The following is a 24832-nucleotide window of genomic DNA, read 5'->3' on the forward strand; positions in this document are numbered from 1 at the left end:
CAAATTGTTTAGAGAATATAAAAATTAATAACAATTATTGAAATGGTAAATTGTAACAACAGGCAATAATGTTGTCTAAACTAAAACACAGATTAGGAATTCAGAAAACATTGTGAATTATCATGTTACAGTTAAATTAACTGTCAGTCCATCAGTCTGTCCAATAAGCCGGTATGGGCACAGTTCCCTTTGCCTTTCCTTTAAAGGATAAATAGAACAAAAAAAATACATTGATCATAGAGCAATGCATAGTCATAGATTTGATTCATAGATGAAGAGTTTAAATGAAGTGTGTCACTTGTGTACAGTACTTTGTTTCTGACTTTCTGTGACACGCATCGGAACTTGCTGGACTTTAATGTCTTTCTTCGTTAATTTAATAATTAGAATCAACGACAAAAATAGAATTCCGCTTAAAATATTAAGTAAATACTCCGCGTAATATCGTTCATTCGTCAGTGCTAATACTAAAAAATAATTCACTATATTTGACAAAAACTTGTCAATGATTATTACGTGCTTTTCGTAACTTGTAATAACTTGAATCTTTTCTGCAAGCTGCACTTTGTATAAACTAACTTTTTAATTGTGCAATACATATGTAAGTATTATAAAATTTTATTAAAATTAATTAACTGTATCTAAGACCACGTACGTGTGGGTTTCAGAACCACAAGATCACTTCCATACATTTTTTGTTTCTAAACCTATTTGTTTTTTAAAGAATCATTTGTTACGGGAAACAACATCACAGAAAAAACATCATCATCATTGCAAAAAAACATCACAGAAACTGCATTCAAATCAATTAATCCATATCGGATAGTTTACACAAAAGTAAAATTTATTGAAAAATTTGTTTTTTTTTTATATAACAGGCACAGCCAGTTTACTATTTTAAGAAATCGTCATTATAACTTTATTATAACCATATATATCAAATAAATATTTATAATCGTATCATATGCTGATTATGTAGTAAATATTATTTTTAAAGGTAGAAATTTAAAATTATTATGGAGTCATGGCTCAATAATAATTTTTTAACCTTGATTTTAAAGTGAACAGTTCCCATAAATGAAAAATACAATTTTAATTATATCTAAGTATATAGTAGATTGATAATGAGTAGCTAAACATATTTGCAACAATTATATATATATACTAGATGAAAACCCGGCTTCACTCGGGTGAAATGTGGGTAGATATTTCTGTAGTAATCGGTTCTCTAGGAATATGAAAGGCAAGCAAGGCATAGATTTGTATAGCTTCATTCATTGTGTTTAATAAATATAGTAAATAAAAAGTGCAACAACAAATAATTTTTATTTTAAATCAACATTCAAAATAAATTAACAAAACATATAACTTTTGAGGTTTATTCTCTGTAAACTTCTTTGTTTTAAGCACTCTCTACTTTGGCTGATATTTAAAACCAATTGCTTTATCCGAATATCTTTCCCATTCTTGATCATCAACTGGAAGTAAATAAGTACTTATTTTATTCACTTTAAAAAGAAAACATAGAACAAAATTCACTTAAAAACACAATCTGCCTACATACAGACCTACTAAAATACTACTCACCATCTTAATGAAGAGCCCTGCTGCTCGCTGCACCCACAATTGTGACAATGTTTACCAAATGCAAGGAGATTCGCATATTAACAAAATGATACAGGTATCATCAAACAAAAGACCAAACAAAGACAATGAGATATTTTATCAAATACTTACTATTTTCGGCATAATGTGTTTAATCCAAACAAAGTAAATCACTATGCAAAACTAAATGACAATGACATTTGAACTAAAACTTCTACTTTTCTGATTATGGTTATAGTGTGTATGGTCTTCCACAGCCTTCTAGGGAGGTGAAGGTTGGGGCTTCGGGGACCCCTTTGTCCTGGCATCTACTCCAGGGACAACAACCCCCAGGTGGCTAGATCAAAGCCCCTAGGGCAAGTTTACATAAAAAAAAGAAATGAAGAAAAACTACTTAAAGCTTACTACACGTTGTGCCATACTTGGGGACAGAACTTATTTTTTCATTCTTTTTTTTTTATTTAGTCCGCGCGACTCTCAGGGATGTTAAGTTAAGTTCCTAGTTCTGTCGCTCTTTCAATACGACGACGTGGTCCTTCACCGTCCTTTTCTCCTTCTTCCTCTTTTTCCTATCCATTTCCTCTTCCTTTCAACCTTCCCTCTCGCCCCGCGTTAGCTATTTGCTATGCCCCCACTCTGGAGTCGAGCCCCCATAAACATGCGGGGCACGGGGCGACAGGGACACCAAGTAGCTTAGGAATTAGTTTATAAGTGCCATACTTGGTTATAGTTTGTTTTTTTAATCCCGAAGACTAAATTGACAGGTTGAAATGTCAAATTTACAAATAATGTTACCACCTGTAGCGGGGTACTGGTGTACCTGCGATACCGATTTGTTTAATCGGAAAGTTTATTTTAACAAATTAGTTTTAAAGCTTAATATGACGTTTCCATAACAGAATTTTATAATTTAAATATATATTATTTTTATAATATTATAATATAATATTTATTATTTTTGTCGCAGCTAAAAATATATTTTTTTTGTTTCCGTACAAATAGTAATTTTGCAGTATTAATCTACAAACCAACATTTTTGTTCTTACAATCAGCTAAATATTTTAAATAGTTTCATAATATATGACAGAATGAAAAGTTCATTTGTTTTATAAAAAAGACAGTCTTTATTTTAGTGAAAACTAAGAAAATTTTATTTTGATACAACAACCACATATTTATTAATACCTATACTTTATTAATTTTGTGTTAATGCTTTTTAAATAAACACCCACACATTATTTCTGTATAACCTACAAAAACGGGTAAATAATTTAATTTCGAATAGTGCCACACTACAACATTATTTAAAAAATGCAAATACATGGCAACTAGTGCTTATTAAAAAGTGAAGAAATTGTGATTGTTATTAAGTTTATTTTAATAAGTTCGTCAGAACAGAGAAACAACATTTGACATTTATTATTATTTCACATTGGACATTGACTTTAATTTTTGTAATTTATATTGTAAAACTTTATGTTGGGCTAAAAAGAACTTGTATCCGGAGCCGTAAAACAAATTAATAAAACAAAATTGCCAAATTTGTCTGGACAAATTTGGCAATTTCCAAATTTGTGTGTCAATTTCCAAAAATGTGTTTTTTCTTTAAACCTGAAATTTTTTTTCTTTGTCCAGACAAATTTGGCAATTTTGTTTTATTAATTTGTTTTACGGCTCCGGATACAAGTTCTTTTTAGCCCAACATAAAGTTTTACAATATAAATTACAAAAATTAAAGTCAATGTCCAATGTGAAATAATAATAAATGTCAAATGTTGTTTCTCTGTTCTGACGAACTTATTAAAATAAACTTAATAACAATCACAATTTCTTCACTTTTTAATAAGCACTAGTTGCCATGTATTTGCATTTTTTAAATAATGTTGTAGTGTGGCACTATTCGAAATTAAATTATTTACCCGTTTTTGTAGGTTATACAGAAATAATGTGTGGGTGTTTATTTAAAAAGCATTAACACAAAATTAATAAAGTATAGGTATTAATAAATATGTGGTTGTTGTATCAAAATAAAATTTTCTTAGTTTTCACTAAAATAAAGACTGTCTTTTTTATAAAACAAATGAACTTTTCATTCTGTCATATATTATGAAACTATTTAAAATATTTAGCTGATTGTAAGAACAAAAATGTTGGTTTGTAGATTAATACTGCAAAATTACTATTTGTACGGAAAAAAAAATATATTTTTAGCTGCGACAAAAATAATAAATATTATATTATAATATTATAAAAATAATATATATTTAAATTATAAAATTCTGTTATGGAAACGTCATATTAAGCTTTAAAACTAATTTGTTAAAATAAACTTTCCGATTAAACAAATCGGTATCGCAGGTACACCAGTACCCCGCTACAGGTGGTAACATTATTTGTAAATTTGACATTTCAACCTGTCAATTTAGTCTTCGGGATTAAAAAAACAAACTATAACCAAGTATGGCACTTATAAACTAATTCCTAAGCTACTTGGTGTCCCTGTCGCCCCGTGCCCCGCATGTTTATGGGGGCTCGACTCCAGAGTGGGGGCATAGCAAATAGCTAACGCGGGGCGAGAGGGAAGGTTGAAAGGAAGAGGAAATGGATAGGAAAAAGAGGAAGAAGGAGAAAAGGACGGTGAAGGACCACGTCGTCGTACTGAAAGAGCGACAGAACTAGGAACTTAGCAAGTCCCTTAGAGAGTCGTGCGGACTAAATAAAAAAAAGAATGAAAAAATAACTTCTGTCCCCAAGTATGGCACAACGTGTAGTAAGCTTTAAGTAGTTTTTCTTTATTTCTTTTTTTATGTAAATTTGCCCTAGGGGCTTTGATCTAGCCACCTGGGGGTTGTTGTCCCTGGAGTAGATGCCAGGACAAAGGGGTCCCCGAAGCCCCAACCTTCACCTCCCTAGAAGGCTGTGGAAGACCATACACACTATAACCATAATCAGAAAAGTAGAAGTTTTAGTTCAACAACAAATTTGGCAATTTCCAAATTTGTGTGTCAATTTCCAAAAATGTGTTTTTTCTTTAAACCTGAAATTGCCAAATTTGTCTGGACAAATTTGGCAATTTTAGGTTTAAAGAAAAAACACATACACACGATATACGATACACGATAATATCATAAAACAATATTTTCGCGAAATGTCAACGTCATGTTTCCGGCAAAATCTTTCATTTTCGCTAGTGACATGAAAAGATGGCGACTGCAGTTTGTTTGTCAGTGTCATTAGAATTTAACGAAATACTCCATAATCCGAATTTTGCGGATATATGTTGTCGAGTCGAAATCAATATTTTTTTTATGTTTTGTTATTCACATAAGGTTTCGTTCGAGTCTACCATACCTCTTGACGAAATTATTAATATAGATAGAAGAAGATAGAAGAAGACGAAGATAAGCAGTTTTATATAGTCATATACCTATTTAAAATTTTAACTCGCATTCTCAGAATAGAAAATCTTCTCTTTCTATCTATCTATCTCTTTTAAATTACTGTTGTTCGGTGTTACAATTTTAAGATTTTATATGAATGTATACTTGCAAATTTTTAAAGTTAAAGTAAATAAAGACTTTTATTATAATACTGCCAAATAACAAAAATTAATAAAAGTAATCAATTCAAGTTCACTTTATTTATATTGTTACATTAGGCTTAACACAAATAATTGTAATATAAATAAAGGTTTAGCTGTCTCGATGTTTCCTAACAACTATTTAACTATTGTACACTAAATAAATCAACACAAAAAAATCAAATTTTGTATTTGTCATGAATATCTTTATTTATTAAAAAAAAAAAACTAGAGTGATTAGTTTATTCCAACTAAGAAAAAATGAAAATTAAGGAATTTTCGGAGGGTCACACTGAGACGATCCCTTAACAATATAAATAATGTATATTAAATATGAAAGTTAAAAGTAAATAATTATTTGATTGACAAAATTAATCAATCACTTATCAGAATCCTGGCACTTGCAACCAAAGAATTTAAATATTTCTATCATCTTTTGTTCAGCCATTCATTTCATTCAAATAAACTTCGGTTTCTTTTTGAAAATACTAATCAATAGATTGTCATTATTTTTTTAATTATTGCCTATGTGTTATAATTACATTATTATATTATAATGTAATGAATAAATAAACATAGAAAATCAAATTACTTGTTATAGCTGTTGCTAATACGGAAATTGCTGATGAGGAGCACGGCCTTGTATTTTGTGCCCGTACTTCGAAATGACGAATCAGCGCCTCACATCTTCGTTGAGCCACCGCGCTGGCAACTACTAACTCGACATCTTAATTAGTGTTTCCGCGTCTCAGTGTTTGTTAATTTAACTTAATTCGGTACCAACTTCGTCCGAAGATAGTTATAGTCATATTTTAGTTTGTAATATTTTATTTTTAATTAAATATATTAAAATAATTTCGGTTTTTTTTAACTCCTGCGGCTGCGACGCACGTAATTTACTTGACAATTGTGCATTTACTAATAATAAAAATAAATGTCCAATTTCAAAGTTCAAAATATCTTTATTCATGTAGGTTGGAGATGTGCTAACTCCTAATTAACATGACTTGATTTAACTCGAGTTAAAATTCAGGAAAATCGAGTTAACTTGAGTTGACTCTAGTTACCTGGAATAAACAGTATTTATTAATTTTCGAACAATTCTAATGTTTTTGGTCGCAGCTAGCCTTGTAAGCTTCACCAAACCATAGGGGGCGAGTAGAAATGGCACTTCAAAACCGCGGAAGGGATTTCCTATTAAATCCCAACATTTATAAAAATATACTATAACGGTATATACGGTAACCGTTTAACATCAGATGGGTCGTATGCTTGTTTGCCACCTACGTGGTATAAAAAAAGTACTAGTGTTGATAATTATGAAATGATTAGATACTTATGTACTTATTTTGTAATTTATTTTAACAAAAAGACGACATCTTTTATTGTCTTAACAAAAACCGGAAGTAGGTCAAGGTGAAAGAATCATAGATAATAAAAAAATAACAGAGAACACAAAAGTTGTACAGAGTAAGTTACTTTAAAGATAGAGATTAATATATTCTAACACTAGGTATTTAAAAATAACAAACAAATGACAACTGTCAACCGCTAATTTAGTAATTTTTATGATAAGATAACCGGACGAATATGGGAAAAAAATTATAACAACCTCAAATCAATATTGAGACATGTGTGACGAGTGAATATTGTATGATATGAAATGATCGGAAAACTACATGACTGTCATTGTCGGTCGAACTATTTATTGTCTCTGCCCTTGTTTGTGGATTAATCTATCTTATCCACTTCAATTATTGTTGTTATGGCTTTAGTTTGCTCTCGCTCTTTCACTTGATTCTTTCATTCATTTGTCAGTTGAATTCTTCCAACTCGACACATCATCATTGAGACATCTCTAATGTAGGTCTATTACAGATTCTTTATATGTCAAATTTTTTTTTTAACTACGTAGGTGGCAAACAAACATACGGCCCAATCTACCTTTACTTCGGAATGATTTCGAGATGAGAAGAACTGACAAGAAGCTCAGCTCGTATTCTTTTCAAATAAATGTTGTACATGTTTACAATAATACAGATTCATTAAAATTCAAATTTGGGAGAATAGAGTGACCATCGGCATATGCTATTGCAAAAGCGAACAAGTCTAATCAGTGTTCGTCAGACAAGTCCCCACAAGCAGCACCTGTTCACGAGTATGACGGATAAGCCAGCCATCATTGCACTCAATCACATTACAAGGAGCACATCCACCCGGCCCACCACGCCGGCCGCCACAAGTTTGAACTTTATAGCGAGCATGACTGTTTCATGTTACTCCACTACGTCATTTATATTATTTACAGCATAGGCTGTAACAATAACAGTTTTCACTCATAGTAATATTTAATTTACATTATTTAAATTACAATATGGCATTACTAAATTTATAATAAGTTTCTTTACTGTTTACCTCATAACATGTTTATTGTATATGAAGTTGTCCGCTGAAAACCAGCGTCGTGGCACCCCGTCACGACATATGCTGAGCGGAGACCTATTTGGTACTGTAATTATTAATATAAATGTAAATTAAATTTTAAAAATTATTTTCAGTGTACCTAATAAACAATTTTCTTTCTTTTCTTTCTTTCTTTTCTTTCTAACAAAAGTTAGAATTAAGTTCACGTATTGCAGTCATTCAAGTAGTAGTATATTTTATAATGTGCTTTAGAGCAAAGTCTATTTTTTACATGTAGCTTAAATTTCCGTTCATTTAAATTCAAAACATTATCTGGCAATTTATTATAAAAATGTATATAATGAAATCCCATGAAAGATGTACTTACTTTTTTGAAACGAAAACTAGGCATATTTAATTTATTTTTATTCCTTGTATTAAAAGCGTGTAAGTTACTATTATTTGTAAATAAATTTAAGTTTTTACGTATGTACATAATATTTTCATATACGTATATATATATTGAGAGAGAACAGTAAAGATACCTGTTTTTCTTAAAGCTTAAAAAAACGTATCAACGAGACTAAACGTTTAATATAAAATTAGGATTGTTTATAATATAATTCAAAAACTATTTCAATGCACAACGGAATACGGAACTTTTATGGTGCTGTAAATAAAGTTAAATTCCACGCGGACAAAGTCGCGGGTGCAGCTAGTATATAATAATAGTATAGATCAGGGGTGAACAAACTTTTTTAATGAATGGGCCAATTGAAATTTTTAAATTGTTTGGCGGGTCACACATACTTAATAAACATTAGAATATAAAATTTAAAAAAAGTAAACATTTCCTGTACAACTTATAATGCAATCATTCGTATTGCATGTTTGAACAAGACGCCTACAAGTGAATAACTTGTAAGTGAATAAATACCATTTTATAACAATATATAGAAAAAATAAATGTAATTATAGAAAGGGCCGCATAAACATGTTTAACGGGCCGCAACTGTCCCGCAGGCCGCGTGTTGTACATCCCTGATACTGATTATTCATAATGAGAATTAAGGTATCATGTATTTCGTAAGACATGCCACAAATGTCTTAACAACTTATTCAGCATTCATATTTAATACTAGCTGTTCTCGCGAATTCGTCCGCGTGGGTATTTTAACATTATTTTTTTTTTCTAAAATAAAAGTCGCCTAAGTTACATCAGCTAGGTACATGCCAAAAAAAGTCTCGTCAAAATCGGCCCAGCCATTTTAGAAATTAGCCGGAACAAACAGACCGACAGACAGAAAGATAAAAACTGCAAAAAGTGTTTTTTTGGTGTGTATGTACCGTATTTATATTCAAATGCATGTAGTAAAAAACGGTTAATTTCAAACTTTCGTGTTTAATATACATTATTTATATTATTAACCGGATCTTAACACGAATAAACTTGTCTATTTTAGCTATTTCCATAGCATTATGTCGTATGGTATTTTGTTATGGGGCAAAGCAGCTGATATAAATACAATATTTACTTTACAAAAGAGGGCCTGTCGCTCCATTTATGGTATGGGTTCCAGGGAGTCATTGCGAGAGTGTTTTAAGGAATCAAATATCCTCACCGTTGCTTCTCAATACATTTATGAAAATATCATCTATACCAGGAAAAATATAGACAGTTTCAAAAGAGTTAGTGATTGCAGTAATAAAAGCTTACGTAACAATAACAAACTGATTTTACCTAAATGTCGTTTGGCTAAAATTAGTAATTCGTTTTATGGAAATTGCGTAAGGTTTTACAATAAAATACCAGAGTCTGTTATAAATCTGCCAGAAAAAAGATTTAAATGTCAAATAAAACAGTTCCTTTGCAAAAAAGCTTACTATAAAATTGAAGAATTCGTTAACGATAATAATGTTTTTATAGAAAAACTTTAAAACCATAGCACTGACAATATTATCTGATTACACTAATAATGAGTGCGTAGCGATTTCTATGTTGATCGCATGCCTCTTACTTGTTATACTGTAATTATTTATATAAAAAAAACATCTATTAAAAAGAGCAACACACAAGTTTCTTGCTCGTTCTTCTTGTGATGAATCTGCATTCCGAATGAGCGGTAGAATCAAAATATGACTATTCAAAAGTGCTTGTAATGAGTTTATTTGAATAATGATTATTTCTATTTCTTCTAAGAATAATTTTATGGCAAATAAAGGTATTTACCTATACTAACTCTATTTAACTCTAAAATTATTCGTGTTAAGACCCGGTTAATAATTTAAATAAAAAACGGTTATTTCAATATTACAAACAGACACTCCAATTTCATTTGTATAAATGAAATTAACAATATTCCGATTAAAATTGTTACACAGCTGTATTGGGTAATTAGGACAATGAGGTCGCATTTTTTAAAGCGTACATGTGCTGCTGGTCAGCACTTTTCCTTAGGGCTGCGCACTGCCTATATAACAAGCTTGAATGTTTGTCGAGTCAAATTTATTACTTAATAATAACTAGTGTAATTAGTAAAAATCACGGATTCTTTCCAGTATTTATTTTTATTGAGTTATATCTATATATCGGCTTCAATCGCCATCATCACGGGTAAAATCGATTAATTTAAAACAGTATAATAATATCTAGTGGTCCCGATCCGCACATTTTTCGTAAAAAGGGTACAAAATTTTTGCTTCACGTAGATAGATAATAATAGACAATTTATGTAATAGATTATAGCAAGGAACGTGATAAATAGTTCATTAGACAAGTAACCACATTAGATCATCATAAGTTTCACTTTCTCATAAAATTTCGTATCTTTACAAATAATTAAATAATGTGTTGTTTCCATCCTGGATACTTATCTAATGACTATTAGGATAAACAAATATATATATATATGTGCCCTCTCCCCGGCATAAGCAGTCGCTTCCTAATAACGAACGAGTCGCGTCCTGACTACGAACGAGTCCGCTTCCTTACTACGCACGAGTCCCTTCCTAATAACGAACGAGGCGCGTCTTTACTACGAACGAGTCGAGTCCTGACTACGAACGAGTCGCCTCCTGACTACGAACGAGTCGCGTCCTTACTACGAACGAGTCGCGTTCTGACTACGAACGAGGCGCGTCTTAACTACGAACGAGTTGCGTCCTGACTACAAACAAGTCGCTTCCCAAAACGAACGAGTCGTTTTCTAATAACGAACGAGTCGCTTCCTGACTACGAACGAGTCACATCCTGACTATGAACGAGTTGCTTCCTAATAACGATCGAGTCCCTTCCTGATTACGAACGAGTCGCTTCATAAACGAACGAACGAGTTGTTACCTAGCTGTGCTCGACTACTCCGTACACAATAAAACTATTTTCTACTGTACGCAATCTTGTTTTCTCCAAAGATGCCGTACATTTATACAGCGCCATCTAGGTCCAAGCTAAGGTAATTAGTAAAAATTATACTAATTTACTATTTGTTTCAGTAATCTATGAAAAATGAGTTACATTCAAAACACATGGTTCTCCAAGAAGGATGTGCTTGAAGACTTGTCCAGGATAGGAATCGCAAACTTGGAGGACAGTTATATTCTGACCGGACAGAGACCACCGCCCACGTGTAGAGAGGTTATTGATGGTAAGTTGTTCAGATTCAAATTAAAAAATAATTTATGGTGGATTTATACTTGTCTGATGTGTCCTGACATGACGCATCAGAACGGTATCGGTTTAGGACCTTTAGTCATCATCATCAACCCAATGCAGTCCACTGCTGGACATAAGCTTCTCCCAAGCCACGCCACTGGGCACGATCTTCAGCCCTTCTCATCCAGTTACTACCCGCAACCCTACGTATGTCGTCGCTCCACCTAGCTGCGGGGCGTCCTACACTACGTTTGCCAATTCGCGGTCTCCACTCTAGAACACGCCTACTCCAGCGAGCAGCGATCAGGACCTTTAGTATGGTAAATTATATACTATTAATGCGTAATGGATGCTGAGTAAAATGTCGTAAGTCAATAGAGCGTGAATGCGTAATGGATGCTGAGTAAAATGTCGTAAGTGCTTTGTTATCGGTGTGTTCCATTACTAGAGAGACAAATTTGACAGTTATAATTGTTTTTTGTAATTAATCATGAGTATTATTAATCATGGTAATACCATTGGTTTTTTTACAGATGAAGAATTCGAACTGCGATTCAATGGGACAGTCCACAACGGATTAGTCTACGAGAGCGTGGAACCAGACCTGAAGGGAATCACAGATTATTTACGGATGGTAAGTACAGTTTTGGAGCCTATAAAATGTCGTACAGCCTTTGCAAGACGCCAACATTTTTTTGTGTGTATACATATATGTATAATAAAATTAACAAAACAATTAATATTCATTGTCAAACACACCATATGGCCAAATTTAATCTTAAATGCTTATTAACATTAGATTATGAACAAACAAAAATATTTATACGGTAATACCACTTGTATAGGCGTTCTAGACGATGTTTATTACTCTTTCACGCAAAAACTACTGAACGGATTTTGATGAAATTTTACAATAATATAGCTTAAGTATCAGAAAAATTAATATGCTATCATATTAATAATATAACTCGGGGTTAATATACTTTTCTAAGAGTGAAAGAATTTTTTAAATTGGATCCATACCTTCATACAAACTGATTGAAATGACCCTTCCTTTCCTCTCGGTATCGTTTATTATTTTTATATTTTATAATTTTGTTACAATGGTACAAACTATGATGTTGCGTTTATTTGAATTGTGTCGAAGTGAAGCCGTTTGTTGCCAACATCACGCCGTTAACTTTATTTGCGCCCAGTCGTCAATAGATGGCGCGAACATACCGCCCGCCTTGGAAGCCGCTGCTTTCAATTCATTATTAAAATATATATCAATTATCAGAATTTGTCGTATAGGTTGTAGACGATGTTGTAGGAGCTGATGATTTATTTTCATCAGTAGATAGTGGCAGCGGGCAAATTTTTGTAAATGCACGCTGTATTTGGCCAGTCGCCGTGCGAATGTCAGCAACTCGTGAGATTCCGTCTTTGCCTGGATAAACTCGTATAATCCTTCCCAAACGCCATTTAAGAGGGGGTTGATTATCTTCCTTCACTAAGATAAGAGTTCCCAATTTTATATCGCCTTTATTTTCTTTCCATTTGATTCTGTTCTGTAGCTGTGTCACATACTCCGTCGACCACCTTCTCCAGAAATGTTGTCTCATCTGTTCCACCCGGTTGTATCGAATGAGTTGACTGCTCTGCGTGTTGGTGAAGTCGTGGCAAGCAGGAGCGGTCAGAGGTCAGCCGATGAGGAAATGAGCAGGAGTTAAAGGTGAATAATCGGCGGGATCTGTGAACATGGCTGAGAGGGGACGGGAGTTCAGGACGGCCTCTATTTGTGTCAATACCGTGCTGAACTCCTCATAATTTAAATTAGCATTGCCTACTATTCGTCTAAGATGATTCTTACACAATTTGACGCAAATTTCCCAACAACCCCCGAAATGAGGTGCATATGGAGGGATGAAGGTGAACTTTATACTATCATTAGCCAAGAAATCATTTATCGTATTTAATCCGTTTTGTAAGATTGAAGAAAATTCTCTCTCAGCACCCACAAAATTTTTCCCGTTATCGGAAAATATTTCCGCTGGCTTTCCAATAAAACGTTTAAATGCTAAAATATAATCGTTTATTTAAATGAATTAATTTTAATTCTAAATGAATGCATCGCGTAGCCAGACATGTAAATATGCAAATATGACCTTTAATTAATTTAGCACCCCTAAGACTTAATATGAAAACTGGTCCAGTTACTTACTGACTTATGTTTCTGTTCGAATAATAAATTGTGTATCTACTTTTACTACACAACAATATTTTATAAATTTTATTATAGTTAAAATTAAAATGATTAAGTCTCGCCAATATTAATTAATTTATTACTATCTACAAATACGTTTAACCTAAACCTTATTTGTTTCATTACACTTTTTTTATAGAAATCGCATTAACTAAACTATTATATAAAGATGAGAATGAATGCATCTGTGCAATCTGCGATAACACCTGTACTGACGACATCAGTTTATCAGCTGTGAGAGAACCGGGTTTACATTGTTGTTTAGTACGAATATTATGAATGAACCTAAGTGCATACGTTCCCGTTCGCTTTAATTTATTACATGTCGAAAACCTATTAAAATTATATATTTTTTTTCGAATTTACGCAAACTATATTTATCATTTTATTTCTCAATTCAGGTAAAGCATTTGAAATACCTAAATTTTGTTTGTTTAATTATTTATTACAATGTAAAAAATGTCGAACCGTCCCAACATAGACGATTGTCCCTAAGCGCGTTTATATAAAGACCGCTCGACACTAGGTCCGCTGGATTATTATTACCGTCTATATGTAACCACAATAAATCACCTATTAATTCGTTTATTTATTATAATACTCGGTTCTGTATAAAGGTTTTTAATAAATGTGGAGACATACGTAACTAACCCATCACGATGTGTCTCTAGTCGAGTCTGTCTAAAGTAATTGCAATAAATTTTAACCTAATCGAATTAATTATTTTTATATAATCGTACACCTATTAAAGTATTAAATTATTTATTTAATTAATTTAAAGGGGGTACTTTGCCTTTTACACAAAATAATTTAACTAAAACTACTGAATTATATATTACATGAATTAGAATTAATTAATGTTTATCGAAAGAAATACGAACGCTACGAACTGATATTGCCTAAAAACCAGCATCAAACATATCTCATAATTTAGTTGTGGTACTATCCTCACGGAATACCCCGTGATGTGGAAGGAAATAATATGGCCAACTGTACCTTTTTATTTGAGACATGTGACCTGACTCGCGATATACCCGCCTGAAGTCACTGCAAGGGCACATACGTTTATAAAGTGGCATACGCTTTAATCTACGTTCTAAAGGAATAGAACGTTTATAAGCTGCCGTATATGAGTCACCTAATAAATCAGCTGATTTCTTTAACGGTCTATGAACTGAAAATCTACTATCACATTCACGTTTTGTCGTGCTGGTAAATATTTTTTCGCATTTACGGTCGTCAGAAGTAAGAATATTCCAACGTGAGGAGTTTCTTCTACCTCCCAATTTTTTAAATTTTGTATCGTTTAAAGTTTGTATAAAATTACACAAAACATTATTGTTATAATGCGGATTATTATAATTAATAGGACCGGATATCAACCATCCTAATTGCGAATTTTGTAAATAAGGACCGCATTTTAATTTAATTTTATTATCGATTAATAATTCCCAAAATATCTCCGCGCCTATTAATAAATCGATTTCGGAGGGTGTATTATAAGTCGGATCGGCCAGTTGAATATTATTCGGAATCGATATGCAACCAACGTCGATACTCACAGACGGTAAGTTTGAAGTGATGCAAGGTAAAACATAACATTTAATATTCGTATAATAATCGTTTAATTTAGATCGTATAGTTAAATCGCATAATTTATTAGAGTGTGAGACCGATTGTCCTACACCTAATATTTGAATAGTGGACTGTATAAAATTCGTATAATTTAATCGTTTACATAACGCTTCGGACATAAAACAATGTTGACTGCCGTTGTCTAAGAGAGCGCGAACCGTGTGTAGTCTGTTATTACTATCGAGTACTTCGACTTGTGCAGTAGATAGCAAAACCGGTCGCGCGGTCAGGTGAGCCCGTGACGTACTCGTGAAGTTGTTATCGCTGCTATGTATATCTATAGGTAGCGATGAATGCAACACAGTAGATGTTGTATGGTGCGTATTATTTACTGCGGAGAGCTCATTATTACTCGGCAACGATTCGCCGTTAGAGTGCACATCGGTGTGCAACAAACTATTATGTTTGCGTTTACATTGCTGGCAAGGGCCAAAGAAACAATCACTGACCGAGTGTCCAGCACGCAAGCAATTACAACAAAGATTGTTATCGTTTACTAATTTAATGCGATCTTTGACAGGTAGATTTAAAAACATACTACATAAGTACAATGCATGATTTGAATTGCACAAAATACAAGATCGTATACGTTTAATAGGCTTACTTTTATTAGCTAAATAACTATGTGTGTGTGTTTGTAACCTTTGAATTTTACTGTCGTGAACATATTTATTATTTAATTTAGTGACATTAGTATTTTTATTCGAATTATTTACGTTTATCATTTCTAATAGATCTGCACGGTTTTTAAAAAAAGTTAACAAATCATCCAGTTTTAATTTACGTTTATTGCAGTCATCATTACGTATATTAGAAATAAGAGAACCTTTGTAATTCTCCCACTCGCGTTCGGTACAAGGATCGAGTTTTGATACTATTAAGTACATTATAAGTGTATCCCATGATTCGGTCGGCTCATCTAACGTCTTTAAAGCGCGTAAATTACGTAATATGCAATCTATTAATTTTCTGATTTGCGAAGGCGACTCTTTATTAATAGATGGCATACAAAATAAAGACTTAACATGGTTGTGTACTAAAAGTCGATCATTTTGAAATCGATTAAGAAGCAATTCCCACGCATGTGTGTAATTTTCAGCTGTGAATTCTAATGCACTGATCACCTGCAATGCACTACCGCTGAGTGACGACCGCAGGTAATGGAATTTTTGTATAGGATCCAAATCAGTACGTTTATGAATCATAGTACAATAGGAATTTTTGAATTCTAGCCACTGATCATAAAATCCTTCAAAGGATACTAATTTTAGGTCGGGTAATTTTATTTGGGAGCCTTCTCGGTTACGATGTAAATGAGAATCACAACTATGACTATCATCAACAACTAAAGACTTAGCTACCGCAATGCATCCATAATACTGTTCATCAAAATTCTCACGATATGTTATTTGATTAGAAAGATCATCATCATCTGTTAATTGTTCGATTTTACTTTGAATGTCATCAAAATCTTTATATACCGATTCTAATGTGGATATTCTTAAGTTTAATTCTATTTTAAGAGTTTTATCTAAAGGAATATTATCGAATTTGGATATATATTTTTCAAATGATGTTAATCTAGCCTTTAAAATACCTCTTTGTTTGTTAAGGTTCGAAATACTAGCAGTTTTAAATTCAAAATTACCGTTACTTTTTTTGGATGGCGATCTACTACCACCCTGAATTTCAGACGAAACACGCATTTTTAAAGTATCACCTTTATCTTTATCACTCATTTCGGAAAGTAAATGGAAAATAAAGCGTACTTACAATCGTTTAAGATCACCCCGACCTTTGAACCCTGACTCGGTAATAGCACTGTGACCGCTTTTGCAACTGGAATTTCACACAAATAACACAGTATTAACACAAATAGAATAGTCGTATAGGAGAGGAATGGAACGAATAGTATGACCTGACCGTATAATCTGAGCTGATTCTTCTTCTCGATATCGTCTTCTTGATACACACCGGCGATCGACTTCCGTGGTATCTTGAAGAATTATTGTAGTCGATTTTATTATTTCTTGATATCTTGAAGTATTATTCCGGCGAAGAAGGTCCAAATGATTGAAATGACCCTTCCTTTCCTCTCGGTATCGTTTATTATTTTTATATTTTATAATTTTGTTACAATGGTACAAACTATGATGTTGCGTTTATTTGAATTGTGTCGAAGTGAAGCCGTTTGTTGCCAACATCACGCCGTTAACTTTATTTGCGCCCAGTCGTCAATAGATGGCGCGAACACAAACTTTACCTCTTTATGATTTCTAAATAACTTTTATTGATTAAACTAAATCATTGAATGATTGATACACCATCTAAATATATATAACTCAAAGGTGACTGACATAGTGATCTATCAACGCACAGCCCAAACCACTGGACGGATCGGGCTGAAATTTGGCATGCAGGTAGATGCTATGACGTAGACATCCGCTAAGAAAGGATTTTGATTAATTCTACCCCCAAAGGGATAAAATAGGGGATGAAAATTTATATGAAACTTTGTCAATTTTAAACCGATCGGGCTGAGACTTTGCATGCATAAATCTACTATGACGTAGGCATCCCCTAAGAAAGGATTTTGATAAATTCCACCCCTAAGGGGATAAATTAACGCGAGCGAATCCACGGGCAAAAGCTAGTTTACGTATATAAACAGCGGCGGTATTCAAGCAATTGTAACACAATCGTGCTCTCGAAACATGAGTTTCTCAGAATGTTGACGTGTTTTTTTATCTCTCCTTCGCCGTCCGGCCTCCATAAGTGGCATACAGTGGGTTGCCAAATTAATAGGGATAGTCACATTTTTTATAATTTTTGTTCTTCAAGTGGTCTTGACTACGTTTTTAAGTGGTAAAAGTTTTTTGCTGATATGTTTTTATGTTCACCTTGTCTCTATAACTCAAATTCAAAGTGAATTTCAAGTGCTGAGAGATTTGTTTATTTTGGAAATATATTTTAATGACGGGAGAGACACACAGTCGTTCACACGTGTAAAAGTGAAACACGTAAATTATTCTTTTAAACAGTTCTTTAGTGGTTTTGTGAAATAATCAATACCTGCAAGTAAGTAATATTTTACTATAATTAAAATTAAAGTATTTTGGAGCGGATTTTAGAACAATTTTAATTTATTTTTATATTTTCAGCTTTGGCTATGGGTCGAGGGGTAGATTTGACTCCGAGAAAAAAATCCGAGGTTAAAAGCCTTCTCCTACACACAAATCACTCTCAGAGGATGAGGTGTTTATGCACGATTCAGCTCCATGTCATAAAGCGAGGAGTGTAACCAAATTTTTGGAAGACCACAACATTCCAGTTTTACCTTGGCCTGGCAATTCTCCTGATATGAATCCCATAGAAAACTTGTGGGAAATTACCAAGGCGGAAATTGCTAAGGAAATCATAACTACCAAAGTAAAACTAATTGAAAAATTAATCAATGTATGGTTTCACAATCCCAAAATAAAAGAAAGTGCTAAACAGTGTATTGAAAGTATGCCGAGGCGGATTCAAGCACTGATAGAAGCAAAAGGAAATGTGACAAAATACTAATAATTTCCCATCATCATTTTTATTATACTTGTTTATATTTTCTAGTTGTTCAAATATTAAATTATTATAGTCTAAATTCATTATAAGATATGTGTCTGATATTATTAAATATAATTATAGCCTAAAGTGACGTTTTTAATTAATTATAGACCAATTCAAGATTCAAGATTCAAGATTCAAGATTCTTTATTTGTAAAACATGCGTGATTACATAAGTAGATGATATACATACAAGGAATTTGTCCGACATGTTTAGCCTAAATGGCATACAATATATTTAAATGCTACAATAAAATATTAAATTTAAATGTTAAACAATAATAAAAAAGAATGATGTCATAATAATACAAAAACTACAACTTAAGTATATGCACAATAATATAAAATTAATAAAACATTTCGTCAAATTTATCATCTAAAAAGTTTGATATACAATAATAACATTTGTCAATCAACAACCTCTTTAATTTATTTTTAAATACATTATTGGGAAGGCTCTTCAAGTATTTAGGTAACTTATTATATATTTTAGGTCCCATACATAATATACTGTCATGCATAAGCTTTGTCGTAGATTTTTTAATACATAATTTATCAATGTCACGTCGATTGCGATTTACAATTTCAGAAAGTCGTGGAAATAAGTGCTTGTTTATTTTAACAAATACGCATACTTCATAAATATATAATGATGGTACTGTTAATATGTTATGTTGCTTAAAATAAGGCATACAGCTGTCAGTAGTTTTAAGTCTAAACATGGATCTTATGCACCTTTTTTGAGCTTTAAATGCAAATTCTTTCTTTGTCGAATTTCCCCAAAATATAATACCATACCGTAAAATCGAACCAGCAATACCATGATATGCAGCAAGTATACTCGATTTGTTTACGGTTGGAACTAACTTATGCAAAGCGTAAGCAGAAGAACTCAGTCCAATGTTTTACAAAAAACGAATATTTCGTGACTGTACCTATTAATTTGGCAACCCACTGTAAATTGTTTAAATACTTGACATGACATTTATGAGTCAAATGTTTTATTTGATGGCCTCGGTGGTTGAATTATTACACCGCCTTACTTTCGACGGTCGCAGGTTCGATTCTATTTACATTCTATATTAGCTGTACTCGCGACTTCGTCCGCGTGGAAATTAACTTTATTTTTCTAAAGTAAATATTTTTTTCTAAAATAAAAGTAGCCTATGTTACCCTTATTGCACCAGCTACCTGCCAAAAAAAGTCTTGTCAAAATCGGTCCAGCCATTTCAGAGATTAGCCGGAACAAATAGATAGACAGACAGACAAAAATTGTAAAAAATGACATTTTGGTATATGTACCGTATTTGTATTCATATGCATATAGTAAAAAACGGTTATTTCATTATTACAAACAGACACTCCAATTTTATTTATATGCAGGTATAGATTATTTTTTAATACACTATGTTATGTAAAAACAAAAAATGCGATAGCTATACTTTGAATCGAAATTTTGTATATATATGTATACTCAGTTATTACAATAAATATAAAGGTATACGTAATATGCCTAAAAAACAGCCAGACCAATACAAATAATCATACTCACTTATACAAATGTTTGTACCGTATAAGGAATCGAACCCGCGACTACCCGAACTAAAGCGGTGCGCTGTACCACTAGATCACTGAGACCGATGGGATAATATATCCTATCATTCATCCCATTAATAGGCGATAATATTGAGATAGCAAAAAGTCATAAGAAAAATAAAAAAAAGAGATTAAAAAAATCGCTGGCGAAATCTTATTTGGTAAAACTGAATAGAAAAAGAAAGATCCCGTGGTAATATATTGGATTTTGATAAATATTACTGCTATTATTTTATACACTTTTATGCTATATAAATAAAAACATCTAAATAACCAAAATCATTGCAACCTGCTAAGTAGTTGAGAGTTGTGTCTGTCCGCATTTTTCCTTTAAAACAGTAGTATCGATACATACACAGAAATTCGAAAAAAGCATAAAAAAAATTGTTTCAAAATTATAAATGACGCGAATTGAACATACAAAACGCCTTAACGCCAAAACAAGATCAAAAATTACAATAGATGCTACGTGACTGACACCTGCTGGCGCTGAGTCAAGAAGGACGTTGGTGAAATCTCTAAATATTCGAATATTTAAAAATTTTTAGTGACATTTAAAGGTATTCGGATTAAGTAAATGCATAATAACAGCTTTCCTGTTTATAATAAGTGTTTCATTACCTTAACTCCTAGATTCCTTTATTGATTTCTGGTACGTGATGATGCGGCTCGAATGCTCAGATGGTAGATGAATGTATGTAATGTAATATGATGATTGCGGCTCGAATGATAGATGGTTGATCTTAAATTTAATGGTAAATATACTATTAATTACAAATTATGGATGAGTGAAGAATTATACGTTAGATCGATCGGTTGATATTTGAAGTCTGTACGTTACGTTGCGTATTTAAATTGGATGGGTGTGCGGTCCAATCAGAACGCTCCTTTTGTGTTGCGTTTTGTTGCTGCTTGTACGCGACAATTTCATATTATTTTTATCATTACTGAAGTTATTTCTAACTAACTTACCGTCAGCTTCTTACGGGTGTACATGTATATAGTATGTATAAACCGTCCTCATGAATTTTTCAAGCCAAATAAGTATAAGTTGTGTTAACATAATTATAAAAGCTTTTTTTTAATTTCAGGTCGATGATGTCGAGTGCAGCCCGCGAGATTCTCCGACCGAGGTCATTACAATTAGTAAATTAAATCCCAATGTTAGAGAATTTATACCAAATACTTCAAAGGCTAGTGAACCAAAAACTAGAAATGCCGAAAACAACACCAACAACATCGAGACGACAGCTGAAATTATAGATAACGGGGTTGACTTAACGAAATTAAAGCAACAAGAAATCAATGACATTGCTGAGAAACTAAGAGATAAAGTTAGCAATTCATCAAGAGCAGATACTTCACAACAAAAGAAAGAGAGAAATGTAGCCATAGCAGCTCTGTTAAAACTCTATTCAGCAAAGCCGAAAACAAAAACACCATCCACATTTGAAGAACGTAAAGAAGATGAACCGTTGAAACTTGTGACGCCTGATTTCTTTATAGGAAATAAAATCATTGAACATTCTAGTAATACAGTGTGTGAACAAGACTTGTGTAAAACTTCTCTTAGTGACAGTGTACATGAACAGACTAGTTCAAGTGATGCTTTAGAGTCATGCTCATCAACATCCTATACCATAGACTCTAGTGTCCAAGAGTCTATAGACAAAGTTAATAATTGGTTTGGTGATACAAAATGTTCCTCAAAAAAAGCCCCCGCTATATCATTAGAGCCACCAGTATTTAAAAGAAAAGAACCCAGAAGCATAAAGTCTAGTTGTGATGGTAGACAGAGATATAATGGGAACAGTCAAAATGGTCATTACAAGCCATCGAAATATGCGGACGATCTCTGCAAGATGTATACAAAGAGAACTGAAGAGAGAGAAACCGCCAGACAAGACATTTGGACTAAGGTGCAGGCTGAATTAAAGGCCAAGGATGAAATATTAATTAGAAAAAAAATGGAGGAAGATACTACAGATGACAATATTTAAATTAATTCTATAGCTCCTAAGTGCCAATCTAAGAGCTTGTGTTATAGGTACTAGACGACTGATAGAAATACTTTAATGTATTTTTTATGTAAATACATACATAATATAAGTAGAAACAAACAATCGTTATGAATGGAAATGTTTGATTTGTGCAAGGAGTCGAACCCGCGACCGTTGGAAGTAAGGCGGTATCAATCCACTAGACTACTGAGTCTTATAATATAATGATTTGTCGGCGATTTATATATTTATAATTACTGAGTTTTGTGGGCTAATTATGTAACTTCGTTCGCAACGATTTTCGTATGTAACGTAGTGAAAATGACGTCATCTGTCAATAATGCGATCATATAGACGCCATTTGACGCTGTCAACTAGCATTGCAACGTAAACGCAACTTTCCATATCGATAAAAATTATTTCTATCGAATGTAGATTTAGTAACCTCGTTGCAACGTCACGTAATCGCTATTTTGCCGAAATGACAGCGTGGAATTGAAACGGTTTTTACATTATGAGAAACAATTTAGAAGGTGTTTCTTTTGGTTACAATCTTTAAAATAGCAGCATTAGCAGCATTATTTATCCTGTTTTGGTAATTTTCAGTATTACATATATTTTTATTATATTAAATATTACGCAGAAAGTCGTGAAAAGGTTTTAAATTTATTAAAATGGGAAAATTCTCACGACTCACAACATGACATCAGTGTTGCCAATTCGATATTTTATTTTCGTCCCAAATCACATAGAATGTTGTATTAACTAGAGTAAATGTTTAATATAAAATTAGGGTTGATTATGATATTAATATAATTAAAAAAAACTATTTCAATGAATACGGTGCTCTGTGAACGGAATACAACGTTTATGATGCTCTGTGATTTGTTTAAAGTAAATAAATTTATTTGTTTAAAGTTTTTACAATTATGTACAAATTTAAAAAGATGTGCCCATATCATTCTAAATTTATATGGATACCTACGTACTTACCTAGGTATCTATAGCAGAAAAGAAAATTTAATTTGTAGGTTAGATTAAAATTATTAATAATTATAAATAGTTTGTATAAAATATGCTATTATATTCAAAATTATTAACCTTATTTTTTCATTATAATAGAATTGACTTTCTTTATTTTATTTTATTAAATGTCTATTAATAAAATTAAAATAAAAGAACAAGTGAATGCTGCAGTATATTTTGTAATTTTTGAACGCAATAAAAATTGTTTCAAATCAACCAACTAGTGTATTAACGCAATAATTAAAATGTATCCCTCTAAAGGTATAAGCTATCTAATGTACTGACTTTTTAAATTGGTCGGATTAACAATACTTCGCTGCAACTTCATAGTAGTGTTTTATCGATAGAAATGATTTATGTTGCGGTCATTCGACCTTACTTGATCGCATTTTTTAAATTGAAATGATTTTATATTGCATCACAACTTGAACAGAAACAATTTCATATCGTGTTACATAATTAGCCCACTGGTGATTGTTTCAGTTGGCTCTTGCGATGTTATTCTTAAAAGAAAGAACTTTTAAGATGCCGTAGTACTGCAAAGCAGACTGCTGGCGGCAGTAAAGGGTGAGGCAGAGACCACTTTACACAAAGTGTGAAGTTAAATTGTATATGATTTCAAATGTCGAAAGAATTACCTGAAATAAGTAACTTTATAAGTTCATTACATCGCCATCGTCATTATCGTCATCATTATTACATAGTAAAAAATAAAGTCGCTGACTGTCCCTATGTATGCTTAAATCTTTAAAACTACGCAACTGATTTTGAAGAGGTTTTTTTAATAGATAGAGTGATTCAAGAGGAAGCTTTATATATATCATATATGTACACCCGTGCGAAGCCGGGGCGAGTAGCTAGTAAGTTATATTTTAAATATAGAATTAGGAAGAAAAATAATTACAATTTTAAAGTTGCCAGTTAAATTTTAAATTTTAATTAATTTTGTAATTTTAGTACATGACTCTATACCAGGGTAATTTTCAATATTTATTGTTAAGAATATTTATGTATTATGTAACTCTTAGACAGACCATTCCAATAAGGTTGTTCAAGATATTACTATCATCTAATCTAATAGTCTCCTGAAACGTGTTAGTAGCTCTGGTAAATGACTATATCATGTAATTGAGCGGAGCCCGAAGGGCAGAGCCATCTTAGAGATCAGGTTTGGACTCTGCAACGATATTTCTCCGGAACTTAGAGGCTTGACCGAGCCCAAAATTTCATCGAAGGTCAACTTTCCAACAACGGGCCTCCATCGTTTACCAAAAAAATCTAATCGGTCAAGTTCGGGTTCAGGGGTGGATCGTGAATTCATCCCTGGGCTAAATCTACTTAGGGGTCTACCTAATTATATTACTCAACTAAAAAAACGCACCGACCAAAAACAAGCAACCAGAAATTCCCCATTCCTTTCGATAGACGCGCCACTTGCATGGCTTGATTGATCTTAGGGTTGCCAACCTTATGATATGTTTTTT

General features: G+C 32.6%; 1 protein-coding gene across 1 annotated transcript; it reads left to right on the plus strand.

Annotated features, from left to right (window-relative positions):
- Window positions 1–11058: 11058 nt before the first annotated feature.
- Window positions 11059–22878, plus strand: LOC131846328 (uncharacterized). Its single transcript, XM_059195606.1, has 3 exons — window positions 11059–11232; window positions 11774–11874; window positions 21414–22878. Exons 1-3 carry the CDS (start codon window positions 11094–11096, stop codon window positions 22320–22322), a joined length of 1149 nt encoding a protein of 382 aa, XP_059051589.1. The 5' UTR covers window positions 11059–11093; the 3' UTR covers window positions 22323–22878.
- The last annotated feature ends 1954 nt before the right edge of the window (window positions 22879–24832 follow it).

The sequence above is a fragment of the Achroia grisella genome, unplaced genomic scaffold (assembly GCF_030625045.1).
Source record: "Achroia grisella isolate CSIRO2021 unplaced genomic scaffold, CSIRO_AGI_Agris_v1 utg509, whole genome shotgun sequence".
NCBI lineage: Eukaryota > Metazoa > Arthropoda > Insecta > Lepidoptera > Pyralidae > Achroia > Achroia grisella.